This window comes from Pygoscelis adeliae, unplaced genomic scaffold (genome assembly GCF_000699105.1).
Source record: "Pygoscelis adeliae isolate BGI_AS28 unplaced genomic scaffold, ASM69910v1 Scaffold38, whole genome shotgun sequence".
NCBI classification, from domain to species: Eukaryota; Metazoa; Chordata; class Aves; order Sphenisciformes; family Spheniscidae; genus Pygoscelis; species Pygoscelis adeliae.
Window position 1 is genome coordinate 3728636 of NW_008825614.1, and position 21992 is coordinate 3750627.

The following is a 21992-nucleotide window of genomic DNA, read 5'->3' on the forward strand; positions in this document are numbered from 1 at the left end:
CCTACTCGCTGGTGGGGTGGTGTGAGAGGCAGAAAAGGCCTTGACTCTGTGTCAGCACTGCTCAGCAGTAACGAAAACATCCCTGTGTTATCAACACTGTTTCCAGCACAAATCCAAAACATAGCCCCATCCTAGCTACTCTGAAGAAAATTAACTCCATCCCAGCCAAAACCAGCACAACCGTATAAAGCCATTAGCCACAGGCACTTTGCTTTTCGGTTTTGCACGGAAAAATAGTTTTTCTCACAAAATGGAGGCGCACAAGCAATTTTTGACAACTTTGCCACCAACACTGCTGTACATCATTACAGTATCTCTGAGAAAGCCATGAAGACCAGACTTCTGTTATGCAACACTGGCTTCAGGATACATCTTTAGCATGTTTTAATATATGTGAAAGCACCTATGAAAGACGTGGATGGGCAGGAGCACCAGTAAGGTGAGGATAAGGAAGTACAGTGAAATCCTGGGTGAAATCCCTGCCATGTGCACTACAAGAAGCTCCCTTTCAAAAACAGCACTTATCTATTCACGGTGCACATCCAAATCATCCTCTCACACCCGTAATACAGATACTCACACGACTGGTGTAGTTTTATCCAACAGAGGTAGATGCATCCATAAATCACAATAAGTTTATTACAGCCCTTAAAGGGTTTGACCTTAGGCACAAGTGGGTCCAATAGGTCTGGCCTGTTGTAACAAAGGGAAAGAAATCTGTTTCCAGCCCAGGCCACTGCAACACTTACTACCAAAAAGCACCAGAGCCTAGAAGAGCTCTGATTATAAAGCATGCTTCCTCCAAACTGAGAAATCAATTACGAAGAATAGCTGTAAAGCTGTAGAGAAAAAAATTTACAATGCACACATGAACGTACATTACTGGAGATAGATGGGTTCACCAGCCTCTCTGAATTCTCCCATAAGGAAAACCACCTGTGAACATGCTGCAGTGAACCTGAACCCCTGTGCAGCTCTATGAGTTGGTCCTTACTAACGGGAGCAATCTGCGCTGAAGTTAAGGGGTTTACTCACAAAGAGAAGGGCTACTCAGAAGAGTAAGGGACTTGCTGGATTAGTATCAATTACATATTAGAACTGCCACACCAAAAATATCGTGGCTGGAGGGACCCTATTTTATTATGCACCATTTAAAAAGGAAACAAAATGCATGTAAAAGTAACAACGGAACATGCACATACACATGCACACAGACTTCAAGCACATCTCTTCGGCAAGCAGGCACTTCCCTTGTTAGCAGAGTTCCTTTTCCTCGGGGACTCAAACAGATTCTGACCTCATGTCTGACATTTGCTGAAATTTCAATCTGAGCTGTTGCTGTCAGGAAGCCATCATTCATAATTTAGCTTTTTAAATCCTGTTTAAGGATGCCTGTTCATGAGAATCATAGAATCACTGAGGTTGGAAAACACCTCTAAGATCATCAAGTCCAACCGTCAACCCAACACCACCATGCCCACTAAACCATGTCCCCAAGTGCCTCATCTACCCGTCTTTTAAATACTTCCAGGGATGGTGACTCAACCGCTTCCCTGGGCAGCCTGTTCCAATGTTTAACCACTCCTTCAGTAAAGACATTTTTCCTCACATCCAATCTAAACCTCCCCTGGCGCAACTTGAGGCCATTTCCTCTCGTCCTTTCGCCAGTTACTTGGGAGAAGAGACCAACACCCACCTCGCTACAGCCTCCTTTCAGGTAGTTGTAGAGAGCGATGAGGTCTCCCCTCAGCCTCCTTTTCTCCAGGCTAAACAACCCCAGTTCCCTCAGCCCCCCCTCAGAAGACTTGTTCTCCAGACCCCTCACCAGCCTCATTGCCCTTCTCTGGACACGTTCCAACATCTCAACATCCTTCTTGTAGTGAGGGCCCCAAAACTGAACACAGGATTCGAGGTGCGGCCTCACCAGTGCCGAGTACAGGGGCACGATCACTTCCCTACTCCTGCTGGCCACACTATTTCTGATACAGTGTTGGAAAGTGTCAGAGAAGGTCATATCCGATATAGAGAGGGACATAATAAATTTGATCTCACAAGAAGTAATCCTTCTAGACTAGGATGAAGTGTATGGAAGAAAAGTAGAGGAGAGGAAAAAGCTTGTTGACATCGTTGCTGTATCTTTTCTTCCTATAACAAATGTCCCTTGGCTATTGTTAGGGAGAAACATGAATTTGTGAGGTATCAGAAGTCCCCCTCTGCTTCCGAGACTAGCTGAGAATTGACAGTAGATCTAGATTATGTGATCTGTTCAGTTGTCCACCTCTAAGGGGAAAAAAGGTGATGCAGAAATGTGTTTAAAGAGAAGTTCCAGCAAGGATGGCTGCAACCCTCGAAGCCGAGACAGATGAGCATCTAAGAGGAAGTCTCACAGACACACTCACTGTCCGTGGCCTCCTCTGGCAGGCACTTGGACTCTGAGCATGACCTGTTGCTCTGAAGGGTACAGGACCATGGGTAAAACCAGATCCAGCATCCGCAGTAGCAACGGAAAGCTGACTTAGAGCAAAAGGCAAGGCTTCAGTGATGGGAAATGAAACAGCCCGGCTGGATGAGACTTCAGGCACAGAACCAGTGCAGAAATTGCTGAATTCTGTGCAGAGTTCGGGTTGTGTGTCAGGTTTCCACTAGTCAGGTCTTCCATTAGCCCATTTATTTAGGGCAAAATTTACATGCTGGCCTCAAAAGAGTTTTTCCAAATATATTAATTGAAACATGCCTCTGTACAGTGACAATATGCATACAGTAACATTTATACACAGGAACCAGAACCAGTACCCCTCTAGCATTTTTAAGTAGGTCTCAGAAGTTTGGGTTTTTTCCCCAGAAGAATGTTATCATTACCCTTAGCCCTCATTTAACAGGGGAAACAGGGATGACAGAGACCTGAAAATATTTGACTGATGAATGAGCTAGATTTGTAACAGAGGCTTCTTCAAGCCTAGTGCAGTGCTGTAGGACACACATTACAGAGAAATTCGGCTGTAATTCAAACTCTTGGATGCACTGACAGCTAGTATTAGCGAAGCGCTTCAAGATTATTATGGATATTTTTTAAGGCCTCTAAAGTTATGCAGCATCACTTCATTGGGACCCAGGCAGACAATTTAAAGTTTGGTTAATGGGCAAACAATAATGAAAATTTATTCTGTTTCTCCACAAATACAATGAAGATAAGAGCAAGGCTCAGCACAGAGATTGTCCACCGAAGGACAGAGATGAAACTTGAAAAAGACTAAAGTATTCTTTTTTGTGCTGGCTGACAGTACAAAGCGCTAGCGAAGGGAGACAGAAGTATCCTGTGACTTAATAAGGTTTCCGAGGGAAGGCAGCCTCACACAGAGGTCTGCGGTATCACCCAAAGAGAACGCCAACATCATCACTAAAAGCTCAAGCGATCAAGGACTTGGGAACCGTCGCTAGTGCAACCTGCACGTTCCTCTGCTGAACTTCAGCTGTACTTTGCATCCCAGACCACAGCAGCTCTTCCACAGTTGTCAATTAACAATATGATCCCACCAGCGCTACCCAGGTTACATGGACTCTGGACGCACAGACATCTTCAGTTCTGGAGCTTCGTCGTGCTTATTTTTCTCAAGTTACTTATTCAAATGTGATTCCCTTTGAAAACAATTGAAGGGCCGTGCTTTCACTCTGTTTTGAGGTTAGTTCTGCAAAACATTTGAAAGGCAAGGAAATAACAGTTTTCTCTCTTGAGAAGAAACACAGGAGATGGATTACTTTGTCTTACAAAATGTCACACTGTGATGTCTGTCATCTAGAAGGCAAGTTTCACAAGTCATTAATTCAACCAGATGGAGGTGTAGAGTCTAATAGATAACATAAGCTGACTGGGAACTTAAATATCAACAAAGCTTTTTTTTTTTTTTGCAGACACAACGTACTTTTCAACCTACCTATTCACTTTGTGGGAAATGCGACATCAAACAGTTTAACTTATTTTTTAACGTTGTTGCACAAAGAATAATTTTGGGGGCTCAGAGAGGGTAACAGACAATTGCCCATACACCAGAAATGAAGCAAAGAACAAAATCCTTGACGCGCAATTAAGCAGACACCTGTTAATGTGTCCCCTTACACCAAGATGACAAACACAGTTGTACCATCATTAACATGATCTCTGCTGAACTAGAAGGGCCAAAATATAGGTGGGCATGTAAAAAACACACTCTGAATGTCAAACAATTCAGATAAGACATTATTGCGTATCATTCAAAAATCAGTTGTTAACATAAAAAAAGTCTCACCTGCATAGTATGATGTCTTTTGTGGACTTGAAGATTCAAACAGACCTGATATCCCTGAAAAGTGTTTGGAAAAAATGCATTGTGAAGTGCCACATAAAATCTGTTCCACGAATGAATACATGAGCAGCCCTTTCCCCCGACTGCTATACTCAGCCTGAGGTACAAAAAGGAAGGGAAGTGACTACCCATAAGGTCTGCATATTAATACCCATCATAAGTAGCTTAGAAAAATACAACAGAAAGATAAAGTTGACTGACAAGGTTACCTGAACTTCCATTTTCCCCTCTTCTCCATGTTCCTCGGTTGCAGCTGGGCAGACACAATTGCTCAACCACCGCAGGGAAGTCTGCGCTCATGAGATTCCCAACCCAGCAGCGTTTGGAAAAGCTTTGAAATGTAGGCCACTTAACTGAACTGCATGAAACCACCAAGCTTTTTGATGTTAGGACACCAGGAAGCTCTAAATTGCAGTGAAAGCTATTATTTATAGTTACCATAACCACAAACTGAGAAAAAAAAAATTGATCTCTCTTTCTAGAATTGTGCCTTTTCAGAGAAGGAAATGGAAATTAAAACATTATCTATGAATCCTTAAGTAGTAGATGCCTGTACTCTGAAGAGTATAAAAGTGAAGGAGCCTGTGACTCCAAGTAAACAGAGAGTCAAAGCAAAGAAACTTCCATGGTGGATTTCTCTAAGCTGATGCTGAATTCTCCGGATACTTGCCTTCAACTTCTTCTAGGCCTGAACTGGGTTTAGATTTGACTTCTGTTTCTAGGTCATGAGCGTAAAGAGGAGCTCTCACAACTCCTATAGTGGTTTTCTGGTGGCGGTTTTGATGGTATCCGTGCTGAATGTCAGTGCAATCATCTCATACTTTCTATTCCCAAACAAGAGAGGAAAAAGTGTATCAGAGAACTTTTATTACAACATTATCGGTTGCTCGGGTGCTCTCCCAGTTCCAGTGGTCGTGATTTACAGCAGCTAATGCCAGAAATGGATGAAACCTGTCCTTGGAAAGGCCTGAGACAAGCTCAGTGCCTAAGCTGCTAGCCTCCAAAGGGGCCCGAGCAATTGAAGGGGTGTGCACAGGCTGCGTGCTGGCTCAAGGCTTAGAGGGGAATTTTATCTTACAGTCCCAGCTGTCAGTGGGACAGCTTGGGACTGTAAGATAAAATTACTTGTGACAGTAAGTCGTATTTGACATTGCGGTGTCCCACTAATAGCAGAGGAAGCATTTCCAGAGGGTGATACTACTAAGTACAAATCTGGGTATCAAACACCTCCTTCCCTCTGAAGGGAAGGAGAGCGTAAGAAAGGATTTTTAGTAGGAAAATGTGCTCATACACCCGAGATTTGTGGCAAACTTGAAAGTCTCTCTTCGGCAGCAAAAAGAAAACACAACTCTGCCCACATGTAGTTACACACTGTGGATCCAACTGTCAAAATACTTCCCACAGCTGAAACCTGGAGGAGAGGCATACACTTTATTGCTGCTGAGACCTATTATTGGAACAAATAACATGCTGTGTTTTGCAGTTACAGTAATTATAAATGTCAAACATCTTGCAAAGTCTGCATTTTTTTTTCTTCTGCAGATTTTCAAAATCCATAAATGCTGAATAAGCAGATAATTCCTCAGATGGAAAGCTGGGAGTTTTGTTTGCATATGTCTGTAGTTTTACAAAGATAAGTCAGTTGTTGGAGGCTGAAGAGGAAATGAATGCATAAGAACAGCTAAGTACATCTTCAAGTAACACATTACATCAGCACAGAACTGATTTAACAAAGGATGCTCTCTATTCATTGGGGTTGGAGTCTTTGTGATTGCTAAGTTTGGAGCACCAATAAGGGCTACAGTCTGGCAAAATTTCAGTCCTAGGATTTAACTATAGCCTTTGCTGTTCTGCCTTGGGTGCCATGCTCATCTAGATTAATTCGAATATTGTTTATTTTCCTGCATGACACAGATCAGAGAAGCAGATACACTTGTTTTTTGAGTCATTATCCGCTCAAACAGTGACTCCAAATTTTTGGGTGATCAACTCAAAATATTCCCAACATGTCTAATTTCAGTGACTCATTTTATGGTTATTCAACATGAGACATCCTTAGGAGTCAGATTTCCAGAGGGGTTAATTACTCACAACTCAAATGATTCATAGTAGCTCTAAAATATCATTATAAAACCATAGGTAGAGTACATTAAACCCAGAAAAACTCAGCAAGACATTTCTGAACCGAGTACCCATCAATCCCTCTAATGAAACAAGGATCTGGAAGACCAAATTCTACCAAGCGTATTACCTAATTTCATAAGGAACTGAAACGTATCTTACAGCATGGAAAAAAAAAATAGTTGAGGAGCTTGTAGAGTTTAGATTAATTTTCAACGTGGCTGTTAGAAAATCTTCAGAGAATCTTTCTCCTGACTGCTAACTTTGAAGAATACAGTGAGAAATTCAGCTTTTTGTATGTTTACAGCCTGTCCAGTAACAAGGTTCCGCCAGTTCTATCCATTTAGGAACATTCCTCTTGCTCCTTTAGGAGCACTCAAGCACTGTAAAATGGTATACTAACCTAGTCATTTATCTCAATTTTCTAATATAATAGGAATTAACCCAAGCATAAGTTTAAACATTTCAAAGATAAAGTAACTACCACGATGTCTGTGACTTACTATTTTATTGGCTTCTGTGTTATCTCTGTAGCAGACCAGCATTTAATTTGCAATGCCTTCCTTAAATTTTGTAACCTGGTTTTCATGAGCAGCACGTTTTGTCCCAGTTGCTCCAGCAAGCCATTCAGTTGTGCCTCTCGACAGGATTGCTGCATAATCTTCAAATGTTAGCTAGATTTTTTTTAACAGTTAAAAAGCCATGAAGTCAGATGGATGTATTTTCATCTTTAGGTAAGAATTCCCACAGCAACAATATGTTTGCATATATTCAGTTATGTTTGTACATGTTACGATTATATGCATCCAGAAATAACACATATAGATTTGATAGCCATTGATAACCTGGAAAGCTAAGGAAGAAAATAGATTTTATGAATATTTCACTGCCTCATCCATCTAAGACTAAGAATGACATTTTCAGAAGTTTCCTCAATCCCACAAATGCTAATTCTCCAACCTTTTGTGTCTTTGGATGTTTGAAAATTTATGGCTAAGATCTCACTACTCTTAGAAGCTGTATCAGCGCTCGGGTATTTCCCCTCTTTATTCCAGCCGTACACACTTCTGTCCGTCGTCTGCGTGACTCTGCATTCTTTTCACTAATTCATCGGTCCTAAGACCATTCTGAACCTTTGGGTGTCGTCAGCCCCCACTTACCTGCAACAGGAGGATTTTTTAGCAGCTGAGGAACTTTTTTGTACATTATGCCAAAGAATGGTCAGAAATATTTTAATTCCCTGTCATCAAGGGATTCAGGGCTAATATAATATGAGATTTTCTTGGGGGAAAAGTAAGCATAGCTGGTAAAATGCGAAAGAAATGAAATTTGTATTTAATTTGATTTCCTGTCATCTTCATAGATTATATTTTCCTTTTCTCTTGCTGCTTCACTCCCACTCATTCTCATAATCTGTAAATTACTTTAGTCTGAGATATTTCCTGTGCGTTAACTGTATTTCATTGGCTGCCAATTCAGTCTTCTGTTTCTGGCACTTGCATTTGTATTTAGGCAACATGATGAAAATTAATATCATAATTATACTATTCAAGCAAATCAAATGAATTAAATCTGTGCCTAGCCAGCCAAAAATATCTTTGGTTGTCATTGGAGAGTACGTTTTTTTTTTTTCCTCCTCAAGTAGCATCACAAGACAGTAGAAAAATTGCTCCTGTGTGGTTATGTTCCATGGACAATTACTCCGCAAAGGAAGAGCGACACCCAAACTGTTCTCCTTTTTAAATACCATCTTTTAACTTTCCTGTTACGTTATTTCTCGTGAAATATTTACTCTGATTTCCTTGAAGGTCCTACAGAAAAATGTGACACCGTTCATTTTGGACAAACTTCTAAACAAAACAAGCTGGCAAACCCAGGTACCCCCCTCGTCACTGCCGAGACACCTGCAGCAAAACCCCACCATCTAGCACAGGGCTACGGAAATGCCACAGTGAAACATGCAGACTTGTACCGGAACCAGGGAAAGTAGGAACCTGGTACTTCCTTGTGCATGGCTACACTAGAAACAGTATGTACAACTACTTTTGTATTTGCCCAGTTGCGATATCCATTTTGCCCAAACCTTAATGTTCTTGTGTTCCACCACCATATGAAGGTCTCCCATATTTCCTTAAAAGGTCTACACTGCGCTATAGCTTTTATACTGATGTTTCATTGACTGGGCTTGAATTCTGCTGTTAAGTGCTGTCAAAAAAACCTCACCTGAGGGCCTCAAAGGAAGCAAACCGATCACAATAGCAATGGATTGTTGCCGCTTAAAAAGAAATACACATTCTGCACTAGACTCACTTCACAGCAGGTATTTGAGAATAGTTGGCCGTGCAAGTTTTTAATAGAATGAGCTGCAGAGAAATTAATAACATGCTGTTAGTATTTTTCACAGACTGGCTGTTTGATATCAAACAAATCTATGGTTAACCCACAAAGTCATTAATCACTCGAAGCCTCTAACGTCAGACTTCCTAATGGCTTGGGCAACTGCTTTGAAAAGTCTCGCATCGTTTCCCGTCAAGGAAATTTCTCTCTTATGCGGCCAGGGTGCTTGAGAGATCAGCTGCTTGTCCCATACACCTTTTTAATTGCAAGAAGTAACGACTTCGTGGTTCATTAAATTAAATGAGACAATGTAATTGTTTTACTGCAGAATATCAGGTTAAATTTATGCACGTGTATTTGAAACAACGTTATTGCCGAGATCTGAGCAAACTTCCGTCCAGGCTATTTCCACATTCCAATTTAACATAAGTGATTTGGACACCGATATAATTGCTGTAGTACAAAACCCTTTTATTTCAGAGAGGCCTAGTTGGGTTTTTTTAAGTCTAAACTCTATAATGAGTTCAGACAAATCATAATAAACCTTTCTTCCTAGGAAAGGAACAACACTACACTGGGTTTCATACCACTCTAATTACGTTATTAAAATAATGTCAGTTTATTTGTAAGCAAGGCAACTGTAAAAAGCGATGTCTGTTTCTCCCCATGTATAATTAAGTTTATTACTTCCTGCCAGAAAGTTACCAGAACACAGGTTAGGAGGAGCAGCTCAGGCCGGATCTGAGTACTTGGGAAGAAGGATCATCTTCTCTGAATCCATGTAATTCTACAGAACGTGAAGTCCTAGGAGTAAGAAGGATCTCAGGAGGCCATCCAATTCATCCCCTGCTCAGAGGCACACGTGCAACTCCTGAAAGATGCTCATCTAACGAGCTCTCTAAGGCATTTGGTGGAGGATAACGCTAACCTCCCCAGGCAACATGTCAGTGCTTCCTGCTCCTTGTGACTGCAAACCCACGCCTGTGGGTGTAGCCTCAACATTTCCTGTCCCGCTTCAAGCCCATTGCTTCCTCTGCTATCTGCTGCAGCTGTAGGAAACAGCCCTTGAAGATGGTTAGCCAGTTCTCTATTTCACTCACTCCAATTGAGTCAACCTTTCCTTGCAGCTCATGTTTTCTGCACTTCTGAGCTTTCCTCTCTGTTGGGCCCACATCTTTCCTGAAGAGCAGCAACCAAAAACAGGCACAGCACTCCTGCTGAGTTGTCAGCAAAGCAGCAGCAGTATTTCAGATGTCTTCTCCTTGCACCTTCCCATGCGGTATCTTCCTTCTCGTCAACAGCATAACATTGTTGACTCACATTCTGCCTGTAATCTCTGGATTATTTTCCATAGGTATGCTTCCTACCTAACTCTAGTTGTATCATGCTGCTAAGAGAGATTTCTTGCTGGAAACAACATCATGGTCACATCCTGTCGGAATACTTCTTGCGGTCTGCAGGTGTAAGAGGAAAGCAGGAACTTTCCTACCTGGACCTTACATACCTGAAGAACGGTTGCCTAATAATGGTGTCCCTGCTCATTGCAGGGCGTTGGACTAGATGACCTTTAAAGGTCCCTTCCAACCCAAACCGCTCTATGATTTTATGATCATACTACACCTTGTAGGCAGAGGCTGGAACCGTCATTGCAGGTAAAGCCAAAAAGCAGTGTACACAGAGGTGTAAAAAGACGCATAAACAATCTTCTGCCTTTAAGGTAGAAACATTTGTATGTGTACACACACAGAATATATGCATATGTATGTATACGTGCACACACCAAAAGATTTGTTCATTGGCTTCCAGAAACAAGGCCTAGAAACAATGCCTAGATTTATATCGGAGAGGGGGTTTCTTCAGACACAGCTGTCCAGCTGGATGAAAAAATACGGCTATTCTCCTTCAAGTAAGAGGAGTAAAACTGCAATTACATTTGATGGTGACCTCCTCCAAGACAAGAAGGCAAAGAACTAGACACTGCTCCGTGACATTTAACTCAGCGAGACTGTGAATCCCAGGCATAGAAGTGCAGCTGGGGACACCTCAGACCATCAGCCGTGTCTTTTACTGTGGTAAAACATAGTTACTCTTGAAGCAGGATTCAAGAGGTTGAGTCCTGTGAGTCAGTCTTGTTCCCCTCACCGTAAATCCGGACAACGATCTACACCTTTGCAAAGTGATCCAAGCCCTAATGATGAAAAGTTTCACATGAGAGCAAGACATACCTGTAGCGATTGCTGACACAACACATTATCATATGTTATTTTCAGTATTTCTTGTCTATTTTGGTTGGGGAATCATTATTGACCTGTCTGTCCAATCAGCTCTTTCCTTTCCTGTCATTTTTTGTTGATAGACACTCAACTTGACTTTGTGCTCTTTCCTTGTTTCTCCTGCCTACATTACCTTCTTTTATCTACCCCATCTCTTGCCTTTCCCTTCTTTACCTCAGCCTCTCTTCTTCTGCAGTGGCAATAGGGAAATAATCTGGAGACACCAAACTCTCCCTGGGCCATTAGCTGGCCCGCAGATGTGCTCTGCTGCTGGTTGTGGAGACAGTCAAAACCAGCAATGGTATTAGAAATACAAGAGCATTTCACCTCCAACAAATAGTGCTCTGACACTGTCAACAGAAACGATGGTGTGAATGCGTTATTGCTAAGTTTCATTCTCTTCACATGGCCTCCGGGTAAGTTTAACAGTGGATATATGTAAAATTAAAGTGACAATTTAAAAGCCTGGTTGCAGGTTTCTGGCATGAACAAGAGATCCCTCCAGACCAGTGTACTCTGATCACCCTGCACGCAGAACTTCAATTGACAGAGTAAATCAGTAACAAAGCATGTGGCACGGAGCACAAGGGCAGGATTGGAGCACTGGGGAAGACAGAGGTGGGAGATTATGACAATTTAATAACAAGCGACTTTTCCATTTCACCTTCTCTCAGCCATTTCCACTCATGCAAACAGCACCAACCCTTGGACTGAGGCCAAAGTATAAATAGATCATCAATTTCAGTAAAAGCTTGAAAATTGAATTACAGCTCTGCAATGCAGATAGCTCTACTGTCCTGCAAGAAGTGTGAACAGAATCTGCAATTTCCAAACTTAAACACGGCGGCATCCTCGCCTCCATGCAGAGGAGTGCCTGCGCTGCTGCCGACCCGTCGTTAACCAAACCCTCCAGAGACGGGGCAGGGAGAGAAGGAAGAGGGAAGCGCAGCCCAGGACAGGACCCCAGGAAGGGAAGGTGCCGCACGGCTACAGAGAGGGCACAGATAGCCTGGGCAGAGACGAGAGGCAGGAAGAGGAAGGGTTGCTGTCTGCGAGTGCTTTCACTTACTCCTCTGGCTTTTAGAGCGCATGCCAGGAGATAACAGCATCTCTTCAAAGTGTACCAGGTTCAAATTGCACCCCCTCAAAATTTAAGAGCTCTTCAGGGATGAATATTCCGCTCACAAGGTTGTAATTACTCTGATGTTTCCAAAATCTCACAAGGTTTCCAGGCAAAGATTTTCCTTGATTGAAGTGTTATAGACATCTGATTTTAAGAAAGTAAAACCAAAATTGGAATCATCCTAGCTCCTCTCCTCCCTACAATTTAAGGAGCTATTTCTGTACACATTAATGGAAATGCTTTTGCAACAAAAATAAATATGCATCATTTAATGTGAATGTGCATGTTTATGCTAAAAACCTGCAAGTCAATTGAAATGTAACTCCTGTTTGCAAAAATGAAATCAACAATTTCAAACTCCAACTTCTACTCAGCAAATTTGTCCATTGACTGATATACACAGTAAATTCTTATCTAAGATCATTAACTCCAGCTATATTGGTGCAGACTAAGGTCCATTTTTCAGGCAATGCATTCATCACGTAGCTGTAACGACAAGAGACCCAGCACCACGCAAATCTGTCTTCAGCCCAGTCTCGTTTGTCACACCATACTCACAAGCACAGCCTTTTGATGCCTGGAGTGAGACCTGCTTCTCCCACCAGCCCCCAGCACGACCTTGGCGCGTTGCTTCACACCTCTCCGTCTCAGTTACTTCAACCGTAAAGTGGGGAAATTATACCAACCGATTTCATGAAACGCTCGAGGTGTATCCATGAAAAGTGTTACCTGATGGGGTCATTTGTACCAATGAGGAGCAGCAGCCCAGCTTGCTCTCGTACCAGGCAGGGTTTATACAGCTGACTTCTCGGAAGCCTGGGCAGAAAGATAGCCTGCGCGTGGAAGAAAGAGCCCCAGAAAGATGGAGTCCTCTCCTGCCACCTGAAGCTTTCAGCGTGTCAGACTTGTCACGACTAATGTAAGCTATGCAAGTTTAAAAGTGAATGATGTTTCAATATTTAAGCTACTGTGTCAGCCTGCATCTTGAAACGCAGTTCTTTCCCCTGCATCACGCTGCTGCCCAGGCCCCCAGGAGCAATGGGGGGTCCCTGGTGCGGCAGGGCAGGGAGCAGGGGGACACCGGGGCACCGGGGGCAGCACCAGCTCAGCAGTGCCCATGGCCAGGCAGGGCAGGGCTGTGGGGAGCTGGAGACTGGCCCGTGCTGCGGCATGGCTGGGGCAGGGACTGGCGACCCCGGGGGCTGAAACGGGGCCCTGGGCTGGGTGGGATGAGGCCAGGCAGGGACTGTAAGACCTGTTAGTGCTCCCAGGGCCTGGCACTCTTCTGCAGACAGGGCAAGTCACTTCATCCTTTTTTGCTTCATTTCTGCTTTGCAGAGTAGTCAAAACGGAGCTTTCTCCTATCTACCAAAACTACAAATACTGGATGGCAAGAAAACTTTTCTTGCCACGCAGCCCAAGGCTCAACAGAAGATCCGCAGATGCTGTGGCAGAACAGTTGTTCGTAACATGCTTGCCAAGAAAACTCTCGTTACTCAGATCAGTCATCAAAGCTTCCGTCTATCCTTATCTGAACACCGAAAGGGAACTGAGAGCTCTCCAAAAACTTCACAAGCACTGACATCTCACTCATCGCAACTGTTTGTAATTCCCCGCATCTGTCTTGCTTCTATTTTCACATATCTGCTCCTCAGCAAGTTGCTAGAAAGATAGGTGCAGGGCTGTCTTTCAGTCTGCCAAAAGTGAACCAGCCCCTCAGGTTTCATTTCCAAGGAAATTCTAATTTCAACAAAACACCAAGAAAAAACATTTGATTCCACTTGGGGGGGGTGGGAGGTGGAGAAAGAGCCATAATTATCTTCAGACCAGAGGACATTTGCTCTCACTTAGTACCTTCACAAACTAGAAGGTTAACAAGGAAAAAACACCGAGGACTTTTCAACCAGCTCTGAAAGCAAGCTCCCAGCTGAAAAAAGGAAAAAAAAAAAAAGTGGGGTTATTCCAGAAGATACATTCCTAAAACTGGGACTCCAACATGAAGCCAACGTCTCCCTCCAAGTTAAATTCCTGCCTACCTTCAAGCTTGAGTTGGTCGATTTAGCAAGCACTATGCATCTCTTAAAATAGTGACGGTTATAGGGTCAGCAAGCAGCACCATCACCTGCAGATGCTCGCTCTGTGTCTGCTGCTGTTCTCTGGAGAAGGTGACAGTTGTTCAGGCCCTGATCACTGCCCCGTCACCTGAAGGCCTGACACAGACCTAGCTTCACTGCTGCAAGTAAAGTAGTGCCTGGAGAAGCGGTCTTTTACAGCAGATGCTACCTCTCCTTTCCAACGAAGTGCGACACCACCCAATTTCTTCACAATATTGATGTGAAGGTTTTAAACCCAAGCTTAGTGGTTCTTCTGAGGGCTGCAGATAGGAGCAGGGCTGCTTTCACTCTACCCCCTGTCATTTGGATTCCTCAAGTCAAGAGAAAGCAGCAACGCTGTGGGTTAACCCCGGTAGGCAGCCAGACACCACGCAGCTGGTCGCTCACGCCTTGCCTCCCAGCGGGATGGGGAAGAGAATCAGAAGGGTGAAAGTGAGAAAATTCATGGGTTGAGCTAGACAGTTTAAGAAGAGAAAAAAAGACAGAACAAAGAAAAACAAGTGATGCAAAGAGCAATTGCTCACCACCAGTTGACCAATGCCAGTCCCCGAGCAACCACAAGCCCTGGCAAACAACCCCCTAGGATTACTGCTGAGCATGGCGTTGTATGGTACGGGGTACGCCTGTGGTCAGCCTGGGTCAGCTGTCCCGGCTGCGTTCCCCCCCTGCCTCTTGCCCACCCTCAACATACTCACTGGGGAGGGGGCAGCGTGATAAACAAAGCCTTGACACTGTGCAAGACCTGTTCAGCAATAAATAAAATGTCCCCGTGTTAACGTTGTTTTGGTCACAAATCCAAAACACAGCACCATACTGCTCTGAAGAAAATTAACTCTATCCCAGCCAAAACCGCTACGAGCAAGTTGCGTTAGCTCCTACCCCCAGCCAGCTATTCTCAGCGTAGAGATAAATTCCTGACAAAGCAACGTACGTTTGAGCCACAAACAGTCTCAAATGATACTGTTTGTCTCCCCACATTTCCAAGTCCCATTCCAGGAAAGAGTAGGGTATCTTGCATTAACTGCGCCCATTTCAGCAGAACCTTCAATGATTCTCCCACAACCAAAACTAGTCATGACATAGTAACAGACAAAGGGGTACAAGTCATTAACTGACGAGGTACCTTTGTATGATTTTCAGCCATTCTGAACCCAGCAAGGAACACAGAACAACTTAAGTTGTAGGCAGACAGCTCCTCGAAGGTGTTTTGTGCACCAACGATTGAATTTTTAACTTGTTCTAGTTTTCCTTTCCTTACATACTCTAATAATTCCCTTAAGTTTTTCTTATGTTTATAGGATCCTTTTTTACCTCTGAGAAACATATGGGGTATAATGTTCCAAATGACAATGGATTTGCACACACTTATCCCTTTTTTCCCCACTGGAAAAAATAACAGTCAAAGCAATTTAAGCGTACAGCTTCCTACAGGTTAAATTTATCCAGCTGGACCAATTAAATAAAGCTAAATCCCAATTAGTAACAGTTAAAAAACATTTGACATTTTTTGAATAATAATTAGAGAATAATTACAATTTCTAGATGAGAAAGCTCTTCCTCTACATCTAATGAAACACACTAGAAGAAATTGTGACCTTTTAAACAGCGAGGAATGAAAAGATGGCATTAATACTTTCCATAGAAGCTACCAAAAAAACCCAAAACAAAACAATCAGGAACAGCTACTTTAATGTGCTACTTCAGAGAATATTTCCATGCTGAATACTTACGCTGAAAACAACTTACTTCTTGTGCCAGATCCAAGACCTTCTGAAGTTATTAATAGTCTGCCACCAGCTTCAAAGGGAACAAGATTTGCCTTGCAAAATAATCAAGAGAGCTGCAACTATTTACAGGCGACTTAATTTATGGCAGCTTTGGTTGCAGCAGCTACAGAATTTAGAAAGACAATTAACTATGAGTAAAGTGTTCTGGTAAGCACCTAATTCAAACACTTTAAATATAGATAATTAACTCTCCAAATTTTAAATAATCAGGTTGTAACATTCTATACCAAAAATGTTCCTCTGAGGAGAATGGGGGTGGGACATCTTTAATATGTATCCAGCGTACACATTTAACTATTACACATATAAAAAGGCAATAAATTTTATACAGAAATTTATTGTGCAAGAATGATTTTCACGCTCATTTACAATGAAATAATTAGTTTTAACAAATAATCATGCCAATGCTTAATTTCAACACTAAGCAGAATATTTACATTCAAGTTTACATGTTTGTTCAAGTTCCATGTATGGTATTGTCAGAATTAAGTAAGAATGCATCTTCAGATCAAAGTTTGCATTTTCTACATTAAAATATCGCTGCCTTTCAGACATTTACTGGAAATGGCAAATTTCCTTTCTTTGCAGTAACCTCATTTCCCAGCTACTGTACCAACAACCCAACTCACAGAAACCAGCATCACAAGCATACCTCAATCTCCAATTAGCCAGCCATTTCCAATGTGTTAAACGGAAAGCAGGCGGGAGTATAGCTCTGCATAACTTGACTGTCGGAGGACTGCTTACGTCATCCTTGCAAGAGATCATGCCTTAAGAAAATGAGCCTCAGGACAATTCTTTCACAGAATCTTATATAAAAACAGATCTGTTTTGTCAATATTGAAGTGAATGTCTTATAATAGCACCTAACACACTTTGGAACTTTTTGTTCTTTTTTCTTCTTTTAACCATAGGGATGACTAGAACACAGCATCATGGTCTGGCACTTCTTAAAAAACAAAAACAAACAACAAAAAACCCCACCCAAAACATACGCTGTATAGTAATAACTTAAAAAAAATCAGCAGTTCACAAACAGTTGAAAAATATTTTTAGTGTGCAGAAATTCAAACTGCGACTTCTTGGTGCTGCTGCTTCTTCTTCACACTCTATGTTTTAAGGCAAGTTCAGACTTCAGCCCACATTTTATTAGCCTGCGCACAAATCTCTCGCTCCTCGGGCAACGGTTGCTAATACAGGCTTCTCAGTTATCTCCCACCCACCTCAACCCCGCTTTTATTTTTTTTAAACTGAGCGGAGAATCAGCTAATACAATATGCAAACTCAGAGATGGTTCTGAATTATAACTTGTCATGGTCCTGTTAAACAGCTGGGAAATGCAACAGAGTTTTTGTTTACTTTCACAGTTCCATGTGATGCCTACTATTTTAATCCATGCTTTCATATCAGTGCTTCATCTTCTGTCTCTGTTTCACAGGGGCCTGTAATTGTAACAAAAGAATCAAAGCATACCTGCCAATATGCTGCCCTGACCATTACATAAAGGACAAAGTATAGTGGTTGTCTTGGATTTGGGCTGTTAACGTTATGGGGAGATACTGATTTTGAAGATGCAAACCTAAACATTCCCACATTTTAAACAATTTTTATATTTGGCAGAGACTATTTCACTTTTTCTGTCTTCACGTCGTGACATCTCCTCCAGAACTTGTAGGTTGAGAAACAACCGTAGAAGGTTGTACTGGTAACATTTCTAACTCAGATTCACGTACAAAGATGACTGCATCGCCACTTACATTGATTAAACACTGGGCCTGGAAAAAAAAAGGACGATACGCAATTACCAAACATTGAAGAATTATCTATTTTATGTTTACTGATATCTGCTAGATGTAACTACACAGATAACAGAAAAGTCGACAGAGCTCAGAGAAGGACAAATTATTAGAATTTATTAGTGAGGCAATCCCTGCCATATTTCCTTTTATATCTACTCACCTGTGTGCTATCGAACACGTAGACAGATTCTTATGAGACCACCACAAATGAAGTATCTGGGTAGCTGTACTTCCTTTCACTACTGTGTTGAACATATTTCATGTACCAAAACAACCATATTCAGTTGTCGCCTTTATTAATAAAGTTTTGTCCCTTTATGTCCAAAACGGAGCATTTTGTATCAGCAACTTCACATAAAAAGGATGAAAATCCTAACATTGCAACATCAGAAAAGCTAAGTAAGTGCAGAACCACTATTCTACTGTTTCCTGCAATTTAATTCATTCTAGTGAACTTAGTACTTTTACCCATTTGGGTATTTATGAAGCACATTTGTAATTTCGTGCTGAGGTGTTCAAGAATGCTCTTGGCTTCTTTAAACAGGCCATTATGATGAGAGATCCAGAAGTGTTATGCAGACATAGCTCTAACAGCATTCTTGTTTTTTAAATACATAAAATTTATATTTGTGTCATACCAGCCACAATAGCATTGTTATTCCATATAATAATTTACCTGATTTTTGTTTGGATTCTCCATAAAAACACACTGCTTCATTATGTATGAGACAACGGCATTGCCCCCTAAAGCTGCAACATGAGCTCTCACCATTGCAAACACTTCAGCAATAAAAGCATGGAGAAAACCACTGACACCACCTTCCTAAAATGGAGAAAAAAACCAAACCAAGAACATTTTACGTTAGGCACTGCTACAAGATGCTGAATGCTTTTATTACACTTTTATCAGCTGAATATTTCAGTGAATCCTAAATGGTATATTGTACAGAACTTAAAAGCTATTCATTGTTTAATGGGTCACAGTTAAAAAATCAGACCAATGGAACTTACTGTTTGAGGAAAAGAATCAGAAGTAGGTTATTCATTTGTAACTGGTATTCTTTGTAGTCAGTGTATTACATATACTCATACTTTTCAGACATTCCTACACCTCTGCAGGAACATGTAATATTCCACTGACAGCTGAACAATGAGTTTTTCTTTCATCAGGAAGGATACTACCCATTTTTTTGAAAACCGGGACGCAGATAAAGAATATTTTCTTACTGAGGATTACGAGAGATTTAGACTTCTTGGAAATTACTGGTAAGGAGTGGCCATTACTTTTGGTCACTGCAACTTCATGTATGCTAATGACTGTCATTCGTTCTCAACATTCACTAAAGAAATGATCCCTCAAAATACAAAGTAAGCAAGGGACAGAGCAGAGACTTGACAAGCAAGCTATTCCAGTTTTTTTTTTCCCTTGAAGCCCAAAAGAATTTCTGGCCATCCTGCTTAGTGAAGTTTTTTTGACTTGATGGTGCTTGTGGGGGATTTTTACTTCTTTGGTGCCAAGCTGAGTAATTTAAATTGCAGTGAACGGAGAAGGAAAACAATGAAGTATGTTTATTTTCTAGACAATACTTATGAAAGAACATGAGCGACTACATTGGCGGGGGGAAACCCAACACACAAAAACCAGGCAACCAACCAAAAAAAATAAAAACCCACAGAAAAAACTAAGGAAACAAACTGATGAAACAGAGCTCACTATTGGTTAAAAATATCTGCAAAATTTCAAAATGAAAGTGAAAGGCAAGACCACTAGACTTCCCACGTGTGTATGCCACTGGAAAAAATGAAAGAGGTAGGTAGAAGAGGTGGCTAACTAAGCCGAACTTCAACAAATACGGACTGCCCTCATATCTGCTGGAAAAAGCATGATCTGCCCTGAACAGACTCATAAAGACATTAGGAAACGTATCTTGGAGGAAAATTAACAAACAAAAGGCAAGTATAATTCCACCAATCCAAGCATAAAGCATGAATGAAGTCAACTGCAGCCAGAAATCAAAATTTCAATACAAGTTTGTCATTCCTCATGAAATTTTGATTTTGTCCAAGTGTTTTAATAGTTACAGCAACTGATGGGGGAAAAAAAAAAACTGTAGTATTATAAACCTAATACAAAAGTTGATGACAGCAGTTAACAAAAGATTATAAATATCCACCTGTAAATGGCAAAACCTAAAAGCAATGGATAAATTGGACTTAAAATTATCATTAATTTTTGAAGCACAGTGCCTGGTATATACTTCAGCTTATGAAAGCATTCATAGGGCCTCAATATTCTGTAAACTACCATAAGCAAAAATATAAAGCAATACAAACATAAACGCTGCTAATTATTTTTCTGTAGAATCTGAAACACATCGCTCAAGTTGGATATAATGACCACTGTTTTGACCCTGTTACAGCCTCAGAGCAATACTGTGCAACTAGTATTAAAACTGGTTTGTGAATCAGCCTGTGCAGCTGAAACAGATTTAAATCAGCTGCCCTGGGTGCTGGAAATTGCAGACTGACAGCAGCACAGAAACTGTACAACCATCCCAACTTTATGGAGGAGTTGAATCAAATACTAGAGCAACCTACCTCCGCTGAGATTGGCTATCGCAGTTACCAAAGCTTGCTTATCAGCTATTTAATCTGTATCTACAGAAGCTGCAGTTAGTACAGAAACGTCATGTAACCATTTCCCTCGTCATACCATATACGTCCTTTTCAAATGCTGTCCTTTGCATAGATTTCTCAAGTTAAAAGGGGCCGTAACTTGCAAGATCCAAACAAGATGTTTGTCTGACCAAAGTTCCTCTGAAGAGCTCGCAACTCATTTTTATGAAAGCTGATCATTTTTATTAACATCTGCTACACAGTTTTATCAATGTGTAATTAGCAAGAAACAGCATACTCTTCAGCACTGACAAACCAGGCAAGAGGTACATTCTATTTCTGTGGCTGGAAATTGTAGCAGAAGGATGCACCTACTTCCCAAAAGGACAGAAAAACGATAAGGAACGCGTCTTGCGTTTTTGCATTCTCAGAGGAGTATCTGTTGTCCAGATCCAGACTGGAGATCATTGTTTGAGTATCGCTAGCTACACCCTCCAAGCTGCTTGTGTGGTTATATACTCTACGGCATGCTTTTTAGATGCTCACTACACAGAGCTATGTTACTGAGAATGCAGAGAATGTTATATTAAAAATCAGCATAAATATTATATATGATATGGGAAACCTGGTATTAACCAAAGAATTCTAAAATCCAAATACACTGTGGAAGTTCATCATTGAGCTTCCTAAATGAGATTTAGAAGCCAACGAATGGATTTTCTCCCCCCCCACCCCTTAAATTAATCTCGGGTTTGGGTTCAAATGATCCCAACTACCACTGCTGGTCAAAGACCTATTTTTTTCCAAATAGTTCTGTTTAAGAACTCACTGGTTTAGTGTTATATCCAAATTCAACAACAATGGCAATGTTTAAGTAACCCCTTCCTAACATTGCTAAACACAAAGCAGCTCTGTATGCTCTATGACAAGAGCAGTGCAATGTGACTTACTCCCCACTCAGCACCTCTCTCAAGTGACAAAAACTCTATTCCCTCGCTGTGCCATACCTCAACTCAAAGCTGTTCAGGTATTTACTTGTGATTATTATGATTAACAAAGTGTGCTAATCCCTGATATACAGCTCACCTCACGCAAAGAAGTGGTTTCTCGTATAAAAAACATGTTGATTATCCCAAGATATTTGGTTATTTTTGCCCCAGGTAGAAAAGAAAGAGGTGTCATCTTAACAACTGAGACGGTAGAATTGGTGCATGATGGAACAGAACGGTGCCGTAAGTATCCCTCAGCCAATGGACTTGCTTTATCAAGTGAAGCAGCTAAAAAGATGGAAAAAAAGAAGAGAAAGTAACTATCAAGTAAGATCGATCACTGTTTCTCAAAACACAAAAACTCTTCTTTATGGTTTCCAAATAGCTTGGTGACAACATTCAGCTGCCTGTGATGCTCAGCCATATCATGTGAGAAAGGAAATTATCATGCAATGCATGCAAAAGGAGACAAAAAGCTGAAATGGAATTTCTT

The 21992-nt window shown here is 41.4% G+C and overlaps 1 protein-coding gene across 1 annotated transcript in view; it reads right to left on the reverse strand.

Moving 5' to 3' along the window:
- Positions 1-17224: 17224 nt before the first annotated feature.
- C2CD5 (C2 calcium-dependent domain containing 5) overlaps positions 17225-21992 on the reverse strand; it is a 65501-nt gene continuing 60733 nt past the window's right edge. The window contains exons 25-27 of the mRNA XM_009333010.1: positions 21597-21787; positions 18571-18717; positions 17225-17870 (exon numbers count right to left, since the gene is read on the reverse strand). Of these exons, the coding sequence (XP_009331285.1) occupies positions 17739-17870; positions 18571-18717; positions 21597-21787 (470 nt within the window). The 3' untranslated portion in view covers positions 17225-17738. The remainder of the gene's footprint in view (positions 17871-18570; positions 18718-21596; positions 21788-21992) is intronic.